Source organism: Dromiciops gliroides, chromosome 2 (genome assembly GCF_019393635.1).
Source record: "Dromiciops gliroides isolate mDroGli1 chromosome 2, mDroGli1.pri, whole genome shotgun sequence".
In the NCBI taxonomy this organism is placed as follows: domain Eukaryota; kingdom Metazoa; phylum Chordata; class Mammalia; order Microbiotheria; family Microbiotheriidae; genus Dromiciops; species Dromiciops gliroides.
The window spans coordinates 52,096,974-52,113,110 of NC_057862.1; the positions used below are offsets into that span (position 1 = coordinate 52,096,974).

Genomic DNA, 16,137 nt, shown 5'->3' on the forward strand with positions numbered 1-16,137 from the left:
CTTAAAATACTAGATGAATGCAAGTTATTTTTTCTGTGAGATGCCAGCCATTGAGAATTTCATTGAGGTTAGGGGGGAAGAAACAAGAATAGAGTATTGGCAACAGGCAGCGTTTATAAGTTTTTATTTTCATTTTTCTTAAAAATAACATCTTATTTACTTATATGTATGTGTATGTACTTGTTTCCTTAGCTTCTTAAGTATTAGGCAGATAAAGACAACACAAGGCTGTGTTCCGAGGGGGTGGGGGGCCCACAAGGAGGGAGAGAGGGGGCCAGGGGAGGGGGAGGGAAAAGAGGGGCTCTGTAAGCTGATCCGCTGGATGCTTCAGTGCCGTCCAATTCATACACACACACACATTCTAACACTTGGTTTTTTCTTTTGTGATTTTTGTAAAAACATCTAAAATTACTGAGATATACAGTGTTAGCACTTAAATATACAGACTGGGATCCAAGCCCTTGAACAACAATTCTTAACTCTAAGGTCAGTTATTGCACATCAGACTGTGGAATATGTTTCAGGCTAAAAGCAGTCCACTCCTCTTGGAAGTCGGTCTTGATTTCACACACCTATCCCTCCCTTCCCTCTACTACCCCTTGGGGGTGGGGATATTCTACTACACAGGTCTTTCCAGGTGTCCCAACACCTCCAGGACCTCCCAGTTGAGGGCTGGGCAGCCAGTACCTCCCTTCAAGGCCCAGGGCCTGAGATTTAGGGGTAAGGAGTAGGAATCTTTACAACCTCAAAAAACCCAGTCTATGGTGGGGGTGAAAGAAAGTGGGGGTGGTCTATGTGTGTGCATGGGTCAGTCACAAGGCTCCTTTGATGAGCTAGTGAGACTGCTCCTCCCTTCTCAAGGCTTCTCAAGCCTGGACCAAAAAGGGGAACTAGAAGCGGTCCCTTTCTTGTTCCTCCCTGGGGTGGAATGAGGGACAAAGTTGTTCCTGCGTATTCTCTTACCCAGGCTCCCATGCCCCACCAAGCCTTATCCCCAACATCCTGGGCATCAGTGAGCTAAGACCAGGTGAAGCAAATTACTGACTTTCAAAAACACAGTTTGGAGACTGTTTTCAACTCTGATCCCATTGCCCCTTCTGCAGCTGCCTGGGCTCCAGGCCTCCTCTCATCCACCATTGTTCATTCAGCCATCAAGGTCTCTCCCGGGGAGGGGGGGGGCGCAGCTGACCTTGCTTGGAGCCCCAGCAGCTGCCTTACTGCAGCAAGGACAGTCAGGTGTGGAAAGGGAGACATCGGAGTGGCCCCAGGGGCTCAGTGGGAGAGAAATGGATCAAGGTCCAAACCCTCTTAACTCAGGGTGAGAGAATTTCTCCTCCGCCCCCTCCCAACCCCCAGCTCCTCCAGCTCTGGTTCATGGAGAAGGAAATGCCAGACAAAGGTTTGATTTGGAAGTTAACAGCCAAAGGCCTTCTCAAGCAGAGGGAAAGAAGGAGGTTTCGGTAGCTACTGTGTCTCCCCAAGCCCCACCCCATAGCAGAGGAGAATGGCTACCCTGGGGAACCTCAGGTAAACATTCGAGGGGAGGGCAACCGCAAGACCTCAGAGGAGAGCGAAGGGTGTCAGCAATGCTCCCAGCATCCTATGTGGCGCCTTTTGCTTTCTAAAACATATTTACAAGGTTATATAAACGTGCACAACCAGAGAGAGACCCAGGACAAGCAGACACAGAGAGCACAAGCCTCCTCGGAGAGGGAGGAGGGGAACAGGGAGAGAAGGGGGACACGGGTCTTCCTGCCCTCTGGCCCCCTTCCTCCCAGCCACCAGAACAAGGACTGAGGATGAAAGCCGTCAAGAGAACAGTCCGTGTTTGGGTCAGGGGAGGAAGGGGGAGAGAGTGGCTGAAACCCTAAAAACATCAGAGGGTCTCAGGGAACTCGGGGACACATGAGTGGGCCCCTCGGGAAATGTGGGGGTGGCAGGGGAACCTCAAACAAGCTTTCCCTGGATGTAGGGAGAGAGTCGATTGAAGAAGGTGATGGAGGGAGTGGGGGGTATGGGGTGAGAGACAGCCAGGAGGGAAGAGGAGGACTCGGAAGGCAAGACACGTTTATTATCAGAGCTGAACTACACAATGGCCTTTCCTATGGTACCACTGCGAGCAGTGAGCTGGGATGACTGGCACTGCAGAGCTTGACTCCTCGAGGGAGAGGGGAGTGTGGAGACCCTCAGTGGGGAGACAGGAAGGGGACTGTCGGGGAGGGTCTTTCAAGACTGAGCTCAAGCCCAACCCATGGGATATATGGGGAAAGTCAAAGGTAGGCAGCCCAGAGACATCCGCACGTGCCTACCCTTCCTCCCACCCCCCACTCCCTCCCCGGCCCATCTCACTCACACACACACACACACACACACACACACACACACACACACACACACACACACACAAGGGAACTAGCAGTCCCCTCCCAGCCTGGTCTGTAACTCACCGGATCCTTCCCAGGCCTGCAGGACATGCCTGTTGCTGGCTGCCTGGGCATCTTGGAGCGATCTTGCCCAGGATCCTGATTCTCCCTCTCTCCTTCTCCCCCTGCCCTCTAATCTTCCCAGTGATGCTGCAGAGAGCAGGCCAGCCAGGGAGCAGGCTCAGGAGGGTGATGGGAGCGCTGCTCCGAGAGTGCCCTCGCCTCGGCTCCCTTCCCAGCCCTGCCCCCTCTCCCAAAGTCCCAGGCTTCCAGCTCAGGTCCAGCTCCTGTAGCCAGCCTCTCCTTCATCCCCACAGGGGCTAATGCCGTCCTACCCTAAAATCACTTTCTCTTTCCTTGTCTATATTTGGGATAGGCATAAGGGTTCTTTCCCTCCTCCTCTGATTGAATGGAAAAGCCTGTCTTTTTTCATCTTTGTATGCCCAGTGCCTAGTGTATATAGTAGGCGCTTAATAAGGGCTTACTGAATGAATAGATGAGTTGGGGGGAGGGAGGACAGAGGCCCAGAGAAGGCAGGAAAGGGGAATGCCTCCCACCCACCCACCCACCCCACCCCAGTCATCTGGCCATCTTCAAAATTTGTTTCAAAAAACAAAACAAAAAGCTGATATAGGATTGCCTATTTTCACTGGTCCAGGAAAGGAGGGGGTGGAATTCTGGTAAAGGGGCCAGAGAAAAGATACAGACACATTCTGGGTAGTTTAATTTCTATTCCCAGCAAGACCCAACATCCTCAACGCCAATGTACAGGGGCAACAAGTAACCCACCCCAGCTCTTGGGCAGGAAGTGGGAGGGGAAGGTTGATGGAATGACCCACTCTTGGGCTCCCCCCAAAAAAAGCAGTCCCGACTTTAAACCCCAGCTGAACCTTTAGGGGAAATCACAGCTATAGGAATAAGGTAGGCCCTGAACCTATGATCTACAGGTCAGAACTGTTCCCATCCTCAACCCAAAGGTCTCCATGAACTCTGTCTGGGGACATTGGGCATTCATCCACGGGGACCCGAGCCCACCCCATGATACCTTTGGCCACAACTTTGTAAGGGCTGTTGGGTAGGCAAGGCCTTCTCTTAAACAGCAGTGCTAAACTTCTTCCAGTAGCCATGGGAGCTTCTCTCCCATTCCACCCCTCATCCCCCCACAACCTGGGCTGGAAAAAGTCCTCTGGCTTTGCAAGGACTGAGCTGTCAGAAGGGCCCGCTCCCAGGTGGATGGCTTTCTCCTCCTTTTTGAGTCTCCTGACAATATGGTTGGCAGTCTCACCACCAAATCAGCTCAAGAGTCATAGCCCCAGGTCTTTGGGAAGGATGCACACCCTGAGAACAATTTGCCTGCTCAGTGTTGGTGGTCCATGGACCATTCTCCTTCGGAATAAAGGCCGGGACCTTGGGCAAGGGGCTGCTTGATCCCAGTATATGGAGGAGTTGGGCCTGGTATAAATGGCAGCCAGGGACAGACTAGTCCATGACAGCAATCACAGGGCATTTGGGGTGAGTGGGTGGGTCAGCTTCTAGCTTTGGGTAGGCTTGTCAGTGGCGGGGGGTGGGAAAGAATATCACATCCCATCAATTTTTAATGTAGTGTTTAAAAAGAAAAAGGACAAATAAGTGAAGGCTGGAGGTGACTTTTGGTGGTTCAGTTTGCCAGGAGGGGCATCATTCAATGACACTGCCCACAGCTGCAGGTCATGCACATGCTCACTTGTCACACCCATCACACACATACCCATCACACACTCCACAAATATGCCACACGCTCACACGCATTCATTCTTCCCCACTGGAGTCAAGTTACATTCGACTGTGTTTTCCTGATCAACGCACTAAGCTGTCCTGTTTCTGCCCAGTTCACTGTTTTTTCGTCCCCTCCCAGATGTCAGTCCCCCAGCATCCCCTCCCCCCCAGGCCTCCCTCACTGGGCTTCTACCAGATGTAGCCTCCATCATCTGCCTCGCCGGCCTCGCCCTCTTCCTCCTCAGCTTCTTCGCCAGCTTCCTCCGTCTCCTTCTCCTCCTCGTCCTCCCAGCCAACGCCACTCCCAAAGTCCCCAGAGAACCCAACGATGTCATCTGTGGGGTGACAGCAAAGGAAAGGGGTCAGAACTAGGGAGGCTGGTTTCCTGATCCCCACCTCAGAAGGCAGGCCTAGAGGGTCTTCCCAGAGCAGAGGAGCCTCAGGTCTTAGCTGGGGTGAGAGGAGAGGCCCCCCTTTTCCACCTGCTGCATCCCCAGACCTTCAGAAGGGCCGTTTCCCAGCTTACCACAGTCTGGGCTCCCGTGTATCCGGGTGCCCGTCAGCTCCTGACCCATCTGGTCCACACACCAGCAGTCGCCACTGCTCTGATCACACTGCATCTTCCTGTAGTAGCCATCCTCATCGCAGCTGGGGATGAAGATGCCTAGGGAGGAGGGGAGGACGGCAGTGTTGGGGTGGCGGTGCAGATGTAACAGGAACCACGGGAACACATGTTACAGAAATCATCAACCCACAAGCATTTATTAATGAAGGGTCTACTTTGATAAGCAGTGGAGCTGCCGTGACAGAAGAGAAAATGACCCTGCCCTCCAGGGGTTTACTTCTACCAGAGTGACCACATGTCACATCCAAGTCTGTCATGAATAGATACAAAATAAACCAAGGTCATTTGGGGAAGGAGGTCGGTCACTAGCAGCTGGAGGGAGAAAGAAAGGCTCCGTGTAGAAGGTAGAGTCTGAGCCAAGACCTGAGAGCCGCCGAGGAACTCTGAAGGAGAGGGGACATGGCACGCGCTGAGCGGGGAGCAGCAAGGGAGCAGCAGGGAGCCAGTGGGCCAGGCCGGGCCAGCCACAGAGGGCAGGAAGGAGCATAATGGACGTAATGGATGGACAGACTGAGGCTAGGACGGCAGGGGCAGGTCGAGACCAGATTGTAAAGGGTTTCCTGAACAGTCAAGTGAAATTCATGCTCTGCCTCTCCCAGGGCTCAGCATAGCCCACCTGACCAGCCCACACTCCTCTAGGATACTCCTACCCTACTGGAGCTCATCTCCTACAACTTCTCATTCAGGCCCGGCCCCTGCTGGTTCTGACCCATTTATCTCTAGCTTTGCCATTGTTCCTCTTGCCAACAATATTCTTCCTGCTCTCCCATGTTCCCCTCCTTCCTGTCTATGGCAGCTAAGGGGCACAGTAGATAGAGTGCTGTGCTTGGAGTCAGGAAGACCTGAGTTCAAATGCAACCTCAGACACCTACAAGCTGTGTGACCCTGGGCAAGTCACTTAACTTCTGTCTGCCTCAGTTTCCTCAGTTGTAAAATGGGCACCATGATACCTCACAAAATTGTTGTGAGGATCAAATGAAATATTTGTAAAGTGCTTAGCACAGTTCTTGGCACATGGTAGGCACTTAAGAAATGTGTATCCCTTTCCCTTTCCCTATTCAAATTCCACTCATCCTTCAGAGCTTGGCTCATCTTCCATCAAAGTGTCTCCAATCCCTCCATTCCATGCAAACCTCTCACTCATGACCTCCTACTGCACTGGTTCATGTTGTTGTTCAGTAATGTCCAACTCTTTGTGACCCCCAAAGACACTGGAGGGGTTTTCCATTTCTATGCATCCCCAGAGAATTTTTTTTGGTGGGGCAATGACGGTTAAGTGACTAAAGCCAAATTTGAACTCAGGTCCTCCTGAATCCAGGGCCAGTGCTTTATCCACTATGCCACCCAGCTGCCCCCAGTCCTCCTAGAATCTCTATTTATTTATTTATTTATTTATTTATTTTTGGGTGAGGCAATTGGGGTTAAGTGACTTGCCCAGGGTCACACAGCTAGTAAGTGTCAAGTGTCTGAGGTCGGATTTTAACTCAGGTCCTCCTGAATTCAGGGCCAGTGCTTTATCCACTGAGCCACCTAGCTGCCCCCTGTCCTCATAGAATCTTGACCAGGGTCAGACACCCAGCATGAGTTTGATACTCCTTAATTGGGTGGGGCTACACTTCCTCCCACAGAAGCAAAACAAAGGTGGTGTTTCCCACCTCCAGCCACCCCAGCCCAAAGCTCTCCCCGAATGACCAGGGCCACATCTTCTTGTCCGCCTGGTGTTGGCAGTTCCCTTCTGAGAAGTCTCCTTGCTGATGGGCACTCACCAGGTTTCTTTTTAGCTGCTTCTTGGATCTGAATCCTCTCCAGTTCAGCCAGGCAGGGGGGTTCTGAAGAGGACACAGAACATATCAACTGACCGACCAACAAACATTTTTAAAGCGCATACTATGTGCTTAGAACCATAAGGTATGGAAGCTGCCCCAATGGGGGGAGGGAGAAGGAAAACAGCCCTATAAAAAGTTACTAATGATGAAGATAATGAACAAGTAATATTAAATAATCTTCTTCTAGTGATAATCATAATCGTTCATATTTACATAGCACTTACTAGGATCCAGGCATTGAGTTAAGCACTTTAACAAATAGAACAGGTAAAGGGAGGTACTTTATTATCCTCATTTTACCACTGAGGAAACTGAGGCAAACAGGGTATAGTGACTTGCCTAAGGTCACACAGCTAGGAAGTTTTCTTTCTGAGATGGTATTTGAACCCAGATCTTCCTGACTCCTGACCCAACATTCTATCTGCTATGCCCCCTAGCTGCCAGTGCATGGCAGATAATTAGGAAGGAGCACTTGTTTCATTTATTTAGCCCTTGTGAATGTCTGAAAGGGAGAAAGATCATCTAAAAATTGACCAGGTTGGCAAATGTTTTGTCTTTACAGCATTTGCAAGGTGGGCTGAGTAAGTGGTCAAGTGGACTGGCCCCCAAAGTTTCCAAGACCCCTTGACTTTTGGTGGCCCCTTTCCCTGTTTCCCTTCAGGGACGGGCTCCCCAAGGCTGGGGCACCGAGAGCAAAGAGCCTACGCACTCTCCCTCCAGAAGCAGAAACACCACTCGGCGGTGGAGACGCGGCCGTCTTTGTAGGTATCACAGGAGTTGAAGAAGGGACGGATGCAGATCTCATACTTGTCCAGATTGATGGCTGCAAGCTCAGACTGGTCCAGGAACAGGTCATTGCTCGTGTCCAGCTTGGAGAACATCCAGCCAATGGAGTCCTTACAACTGGCTCCCAGGCTCTTATCCAGCCCTGGGGAGAAAAGGGATGCCGCGGTTGGTCCCTAAAAGGCCCCTGCAGACCCTATCCCCACTCCACATGTCCTCCATGCTTCCCCCGAGACCTCCCAAGCTTATTAAATACCTCCCACCCTCTCCCAGTTAATTCTGCTGGCCATGGCTTAAACATAGTCTGGGGATCCTAGATCTTACTCCATCTATCTACCCACCTCCAAACCTACACAAAATCTCAGTGTCCCTCTTGTTTTTCAAGAAATCAAAACAAGTGTTTATGTTTCATGTTTGCAAATCATGTTTCACATCTATTAACTCTTTTGATCTTCACAACAACTCTGAGAGGTAAATGCTGCCATCATTCCCATTTTACAGATGAGCAAACTAAGAGTCAGAGAGATGAAATATAATAGCTATTATTTATATGTTGTTGTTGTTCAGGCTTGTCCCACTCTTCGTGCCCCCATTTGGAGTTTTCTTTTCTTTTCTTTTTCTTTTTTCTTTTTTTTTGGTGAGACAATTGGGGTTAAGTGACTTGCCCAGGGTCACACAGCTAGTAAGTGTCAAGTGTCTGAGGCCGGATTTGAACTCAGGTCCTCCTGACTCCAGGGCCAGTGCTCTATCCATGCACCACCTAGATGCCCCTTGGAGTTTTCTTAACAATGATACTGGAGGGGTTTGTCATTTCCTTCTCCAGCTCATTTTACAGATGAAGAAATGGAGGCAAACAGGGTGAAGTGACTTGCCCAGGGTCACACAGCTAATAAGTGTCTGAGGCCGGATTTGAACTCACGACGATGAGTCTTCCCGATTCCAAGCCCGCTGTGCCACTTAGCGGCTCTTAACTATATGCCAGGTACTGTGCAAAGCACTTTACACCTATTATGGTACTTGATTCTAACAACAAACTCTGGGAAGTAGATGCTATTATCCCCATTTGACAGATGAGCAAACCTGAGGGTGAGATAGGTTAAGTGACTTGCCCAGGTTGGTACAACTGGCAAGTATCTGAGGCAGGATTCGAGCCCAGCTTTTTCTGATTAAATTCAGCAAACCCTGAAGAAAATGTTGTCCTCTCCTCAGTCCCCTATTTCACTGTATAATTATCCCTGGCCCCTAGGCTGCCTCCCTCCAGCCATGGTTGAAACCTCCTTCCTCTTAGTCCTGGATTTGGTTCATTCTCCAGGGACTTGAAATGGGAGCACTGTGAGGCGGCCATGAAAGCAGGGGTAAAGCGTCGCCCAGTCCCCAGCCCCATCCCCACCCGTAGGCCCAGTACCGCCGGCAGGGTTGGCTCCAGTGCCCGCGCTGCCGTTCTGTTTGGAGTTCTCGTGAAGCAGCTGAAACCAGTCTCGCAGGCGGTCTCCCAAATCGGCTAGGTCCTGTCCCGTACAGGTCTCTGCGGCCAACACAAGGTGTGTGAGGGGAGGCAGGGTGGGCGGGGAATGGGAAGGGAGTGCGGAGGGACATTGTCTCACTGTGGGCTCCCTGTCCAAGGCCAGAAGGAGCAGGGATGATGATTAAAGTCAAAGGGGAGCACGGTTAGGAAATGGGAATGGCCAGGTCTCTCCTCCCGCACCAACAACCCCCCTACTCCACCACCCCCACCCCACCACCCTTACCAGCCCCTCCCCCTCCCCCACTCCTATCCCTCACCCCCACCTGTGTTTTGTTTTTGGTTTTGGTTTTTTGTGGGGCAATGGGGGTTAAGTGACTTGCCCAGGGTCACACAGCTAGCAAGTATCAAGTGTCTGAGTCCGAATTTGAACCCAGGTCCTCCTGAATCCAGGGCCAGTGCTTTATCCACTGCACCACCTAGCTGCCCCCCTCTCCCTGCTTTTTGGCCCCCCACGCTTTCTCTTCCCTCAATCTCATCATCAGTCCTATATCCCTCCCCTCCAAATTCTCTCTCCCTCCTGGTATGGGGGAAAAAAATTCCAGGATTTCATTAAATTCAGGATTTTAGCCTCCCAGGCCTTTACAATTGTGGTCATCAGTTACTCCTTTCCAGACATGGGGGGGGGGTGGAATGTGGAGGGTCTGATGTTCTAAGTTGCTGTTAATGCCGGCCTACCCGAAGTCCTATGGTTCACTCAGGGCCATAACTTAAAGTCTTAGCCCCATGGGGCAGACTGAGTTAGTAAGAAGGGAGACATACAGAGCACCCAGGAAAGTCCAAGGCCAGAGTGGTACGGGGGTCTTTGAGAGGTGAAGCCTAGGCAATCAGACCCATTGAGGAGCAGTCTAGCCAGCATCAGGAAGGCAGGCACCATAGAGAAGGGCATGAGGAACATTTCAGGGTGACCTTGGGGAGGTGGCCTATGGACAAGTAGTGGTTGGGCTTCTTCCATGCCTCAGGTCAGCACCTTGAGGCAAAGCCCCTGTTGCCCAGTGCTGGTTATAGCTCTGTCCCCACCTTCCTTCTTCCTGGGTTCATTGCTCATCTACCCTTCTGCTTTCTTCAACTTCTTATTCCCTTCCATTTTTTCTGCTGGTTATGGATCCCTCCCCCCACCCCACCAAGGGTCAAATAGTCCTCCACTTCAGGGAGTGGGGAAAGTGGATTCTATGCCTATCTCCAGGATCAGACCTAGTCCTGTGGAAAGAAACCATTCCCTCTCTCAGGGACCAGGCAGAGTCCTGAGGACTCTGGGGAAAAGGCTGAACTCTGGAAAGGATGGATGCTATTGCTAGGTCAGAGAGCAAGCTGGGCCCAGGGGGGAGGTGGGTGCTGCAGCTGCTCTTACCTTGTTTAGTGTCTGTGGTAGAGGCTGGGGCCTGCTCTGTGGGGCAAGGACACTGACCCTCACACTTCACTGTCAGCTGCTTGCTGGTCAGGCAGGCCTGCTGTTCCAGTTTGCACTGTAGGGAAGGGAAGGACCAGAGAGCTAACCACTGTGCCTGCGATCCCTTCCCTCCTACCCTGAGCAACTTATAAATAACAACTGGGACAAAATATTTCCCAAACCTGTCATTTCAACCATACCCATCCAAATAGGAAGAGAACATTCCCAATACGACAACAGATTTTTTCATTGTAGGGATGGGTTTACACAGTCATGCACTCTCTCCCAACTTGTCTAAGAGGGTTCAATGAATCCAGAATGTTGGCCATGGGGAGGGGGGTCAAGTCCATGGAATAAAACAAAACTAACCAGGCCCCATAGGTGTCCTGTGTGGACTGGGGCTCATTGGTACCAGACTCTAACATGAGCTTGCTATTCACAAATGAACCTGTCTACTCTTCCCTCCTGTCCTGAGAACACACGTATACATATGGATATATGTGTCTATCTGTGTATATATATTTGTCTGTGTATATGGATATGTGTAGCTGTGGGTACACATATCTACATGCACATATGATATATGAATACCTGTACACACATGCATATTTATACCAATATATGCCTCTATATGTATGTATACATTTACACATGCAAAAAGAGGCAAGATTTAGAGGGGAGAACACACATTAGCAGCTCAGGTGCAAGGGATCAGAAAAAGCAGAAGATGACACTGAGCCAAATCTTATAAAAAACCTGGGATTCTAAGAGGTACCCCCACATTCCCTAGCTGTGGGGAATGGCCAAGATAAAGGCACAAAGATCTGAGACTGAATGCCATGCATAATTAACAGTCAAAAAAAAGCCCTTCTGGATGATTATGGAGCACACAGCGGGGAGCAGTGTGTAATAAAGGTAGGTTGGTGCCATGCTGTGAAGTCTTTAAATGCTTTATATTTGATCTTAGGTGTAATAGAGAACCACTGGAGTTTACGGAGGAAGAGAATGATATGATCAGACTTGGACTTAAGGGTAGAGGATAAATTAGAAGGGGGAGAGACTTGAAGCAAGGAAACTTGAAGCAAGGAAACCAGCTAGAAGGCTTTTGCACCCTATTTGCTGGTGACATGATGGTTTACTTAGAAAACTCTAGAGAATCAGCAAAGAAACTAATTGAAATGGCCAATAGCTTCAGTGAAATAGTAGGATTAAAAAATTTAAGCCCACAAAAAAACCAACATCATTTCTATTTAACAATAACAGAATCCAGAAGGGAATAACAGAACAGGAAGTTTTATTCAAAATAACTACAAAATTCATAAAAGGGCTGGCAGTCTACCAAAGCACACTCAATATTCTATAGAGATGTGATTATAAAATGATCCTTAAAATAAAGTATAACAAAGTTTTTTTAAATGGATGTTTAACATTGTTTTTACATGTGATTGGGGAAAAATAAAATGGTAAATATGAAAAAAATAAAGTATAACTTAAATAACTGGGAAGATATTTGGTGTTTATGGTTAAGCCATTACAATAAAACCTAGATCTTAGTGCCACACCAATTATTCTATCGAGGGAATATTCTCTAAAATATTAGACAAAATAACCAAATTGATTTAAAGGAATTATAGACAAAACAACAAAACTGATTTAAAGGAACAAAAGAGCTAGAATATCCTAAAAGTAAGAAGGGAGGGGGAAACAGTATTTCCAGACCTCAATCAGTAATTCTCAAAACTACTATGGTACTCATTAGAAAATAGAAATGTAGTCCAGAGGAAGAGGTGATGAGAGCTTGAACGAGGTTGATGGCTGCATGGATTGAAAGGGGCAGAGTCATTGTGGAGGTAGAAATGACAAGATTTGGAAATAAAGCTCTGTTTGGGGTACGTTGAATTTGAAATACTGACAGGACATCCAACATGAAATGTCCAATCAGCAGCTGGTGATGCAAAACTGACAATCAGGAGAGTGGGAGTTGTTCCTAGGGATGACAAGTAAGCTCATAGGAGCTGATGAGGTCACCAAGTAAAATAACTCAAGATAGAGCACAGAGGTACACCCACTGTTAGGGGCGTGGATGAAAATACAGGAGATAAAGGAGGAAAGGAAAGGACCAAAAAAGAAAAAAAGAGGAGTTACAGCTGCCTCATTTGCACAAGACAGTTCTCTCCCTTCTCTGAGCTTAATCTTATCATCCTTACTTCTGATGAGAGCAAACACAATATTTCCAATACCTAAGTTCAAAACTTTAGAGTCATCCTTAATGCTTCCTTCTCCCTTAAGTTGCCAAGTCTTGCTAATTCTACCTCTAAGGCATCTCTCAAATATATCTCCTCTCCATTCATCCAATTATTCCCCTAATTCAGGCCCCCACCACCTCTTGCCTGGACCACTACAACAGCATCCTAATTAGTTTCCTGTCTTCAACCAGGAAAAATATAGTTCCTGCTATCATGTAGTTTAAAGTCAGGGACTATGAAAGTCAGACTAGTAAATCTACTATAAAATAAGGTACACTCAAGGGTTAAAAGCAAAGGGCTACGTGGTGCTGAAAGGAATCTGGGAGATAAAGGAAGCACCATTTGACTTGGACCTTAGAGAATGGGGAGCATTGGACAGAACATTCCAGACAAAGGAAAAGTGTAAGCAAGAGCCCAAATGCAGGAGAGTACAGCAAGTATTCAGAGGACAGAGAGGAACTGAGTTGTGCTGGAACATAAAGCCAGCAACAGAGCTGAGATACAGCTGGAAAATCAATGCCAGATTGTGGAGGGCCTTGAATGCCAGTCTCAGAAAGGTAAACTTCCATTAGTCAAAAGTCTGGCTGACCCTATACACACACAGCCATGGAGAGGCAGGCTAAGGGTAGGCAGGCCTGAGTTCAGACTCTGCTATGGCTACCCAAAGTGATTTTGTGTACATCTCTCTCCATATCGAAGGGGCATATTGTCCCAGAGAAAGGATGCGTGGATGGTCAATGAAAGCATCCTTGGGAGTCCCCAGTTCCCCAGCTGGGCCCTGAAGTCCAACATCAGAAACACAGGATGTAGCATCCCTGCGTCTCCTAGACTTAACCACCCTGCCCCCTCCACCCCCATTTCATGAAGAAGGCCACAGGTGTGCTCACCACAGAGCTGTAAGTGTGTCCGTCAGAGCCACAGACAGAGGCAAGCTGGGTCATGTGGCATGGTTTACAAAAACCTTCCTTGTTTTCATGGAGCTTCAGGGCAGGCTGCTTGATCCTATAGAATAAAAAGAAAGGGAGGGAGACAAGAATAAGAAAAATTGGGAGGAGAAGGAAGGAGATAAATCAAGATCAAAAGAGAAAGGGAGAGGGAGGGAGAAAGTAATTTGTTGGTAATTGTGGTTGTTTTCAGTCTTGTCTGACTCTTCATGACCACTTTTGGAGTATTTCTGGCAAAAATACTGGAGTGGTTGGCCATGTCCTTCTCCAGCTCATTTTATAGGTGAGGAAACTGAGGCAATGAGGGTTAAGTGACTGGCCCAGGGTCACACAACTAGTGTCTAAGGCTAGATTTGAACTCAAGATGAGACTTCCTGACTCCAGGCCTGGCACTCTGTTCACTATGGCGCCACCTAGCAGCCTTGTTGGTAATTAGTAGAATACCAAAATGGAGATAGGGAAAGGAAAGTGAAAGGAAGACAGAGAAAAGAAGTGTTGAATGAAGGGAGAGATAATAAAGGGACACAAGAGGGGATGGGAAGAGGAAGCAGAGAGCAGGATGTCTGAAGAACCATCCAAGGTTCTTTTCAATCAGAGGACTCTAATCACATGCATTCTTCCCCTTCTCCTCGGACCATAGAATTTCAGAGTTTCAGGGAATCTCAGCAGACAACTCACCTAACCCACACCCAAAATAAGATTCCTTTACAATAGACCCAGCAAGGGGCGGCTAGGTGGTGCAGCGGATAGAGCACTGGCCCTGGAGTCAGGAGGACCTGAGTTCAAATCCGGCCTCAGACACTTGACACTTACTAGCTGTGTGACCCTGGGCAAGTCACTTAACCCCCATTGCCCTGCCAAAAAACAAAACAAAACAAAACAAAAAACAATAGACCCAGCAAGTAGTCATCCACACTTTGTGCAGAGACCTCCTGGGAGGACAAAGACCCTCCCAAGGCAGCTCTCTTCAACCTGCTCTTTTCCCACACTGCACAGGGTACTCTTAATAACTTTCTCACTCTCTGGGGGAAACAAAACAGAATGTCACTTTCTGGGAAAAAGGCCCGAAAGGTACTACTGACCTGAAATTCATCCTTCTTACCTGTGCTCTAGTTTCTTCCGGCTGATACACATGGCTCTCTGGTAGCCCTGAGCGATGCACACCTTGTGTCGGCTACATTTCACCTTCTGGCAAGGGTCCTTGGTGGTGTCCAGAGCTGGAAAGACACAGGATTGGGGAAAAAATATCTGGGAGGGGAGGTCCACAGGAAAGAACCCAAGGAATATTGATTTCCAAAGCCCTCTGCTTGTTCATCCTCTCCCTCTGGTACCAAGTTCTCTAGATGCTGGTAACTCCCATCATCTCCCCTTTCAGGGCTGAGATCCCTGATGATCCATCGTGTGAAAACCTGAGGCTCCCCAGCTTATCCTTGACTCTGGTATTGAACACCCTTCTCTCCACCCCCTAGCAAACATTTACCTTCATCTCCTTGCTGACTGTCCTCCCAGCTCTTGATGTAGTCATCCTAGGAAGGAGGAGAGGGGAAAGGGGAAGGAAGAGTTGATCAGAGAAAGGAAGTATTGAAATCCTACAGGAGAGGTGAGTGGTCAAGCTCAGTGCTCAGGGTGAACAAAAATCAGATTTAGATGGTGACAAGGACTTGGGGGTGGAAGATAAGAAAAAAAGGGAAAGGAAAGAGAAGCAGCAAAAGGAAGGGAGTGGAAAGATTGATTCCCTGTGCAATTATTCACCACTCAAACTTTTCTTTATCCTTACCAGAGACCTCCAGCCTACTTGGGCTCTTACCAGAGTTCTCCTATTCACTTACCCATCTCCAATTGTGGTCAAGTACTCTTGTACCTAAAAGTACTATCTGTACTTTACCTTCAAAGTCTCCTTCAACTCTATCCATGGACACACACACACACACATACACACACACACAACCCTGTAGGGGAAAGAGAGAGTATTGGGAAGGAAGAATAAGAGAAGGGGAGGGGGTTTCCAACGCCAGAGAAATAAAAGTCATTGGAGACTCAGCCAGTACTCACCTCTACCTCCTGGGCTTTCAGAGGACAGTAGGCCACAGAACATGGGGCAGGAGAAGAAAAGAAAAAGAGAAAAATCTAGGAGTGAGATCCACCTCAGAAAGGGTGATTGATACAGTCAAATGGCTACCCCATATTTTATCGGCTAGAGTGCTGGACTTGGAGCCAGGAAGACCTGAGTTCAAATTCAGCTTCAAATAATTACCAGCTGTATGACCCTGAGTAAGTCATCTAACCTCTCTGTGCCTCAGTTCCTTCATCTGTAAAACTGAGGGAGTTGAACTCAATGGCCCCGAAGATCCCCTCCGGCTCCGAATCTACCATCCTATAACCCTTCATTGAAATGGCTCCGTTCTTCTTTCCCCAGCTTCACTTGCATTGACTAAACCGAGGTGGCCATCAGAGAGATGGCAACAACAGCTGACTACAATAGCTCTCTGATTTCAAGGTGGGGCATTGGGCCAAATGAGCAAGAGACTACAGCTAGAAACCAAAGCTATTCCTCTCTAAACTCAAGAGAGTCTAGGGAGGCCTGAGGCTGCAGGGTGGTCTAATGAATAGTTTTAACTCTCTG

General features: G+C 48.6%; 1 protein-coding gene across 1 annotated transcript in view; it reads right to left on the bottom strand.

Annotated features, from left to right (window-relative positions):
* Positions 1–3,033: 3,033 nt before the first annotated feature.
* SPOCK2 (SPARC (osteonectin), cwcv and kazal like domains proteoglycan 2) overlaps positions 3,034–16,137 on the bottom strand; it is a 32,565-nt gene continuing 19,461 nt past the window's right edge. The window contains exons 2-11 of the mRNA XM_043982499.1: positions 15,567–15,575; positions 14,995–15,040; positions 14,617–14,731; positions 13,458–13,572; positions 10,286–10,400; positions 8,818–8,937; positions 7,339–7,557; positions 6,570–6,632; positions 4,705–4,842; positions 3,034–4,513 (exon numbers count right to left, since the gene is read on the bottom strand). Of these exons, the coding sequence (XP_043838434.1) occupies positions 4,368–4,513; positions 4,705–4,842; positions 6,570–6,632; positions 7,339–7,557; positions 8,818–8,937; positions 10,286–10,400; positions 13,458–13,572; positions 14,617–14,731; positions 14,995–15,040; positions 15,567–15,575 (1,086 nt within the window). The 3' untranslated portion in view covers positions 3,034–4,367. The remainder of the gene's footprint in view (positions 4,514–4,704; positions 4,843–6,569; positions 6,633–7,338; positions 7,558–8,817; positions 8,938–10,285; positions 10,401–13,457; positions 13,573–14,616; positions 14,732–14,994; positions 15,041–15,566; positions 15,576–16,137) is intronic.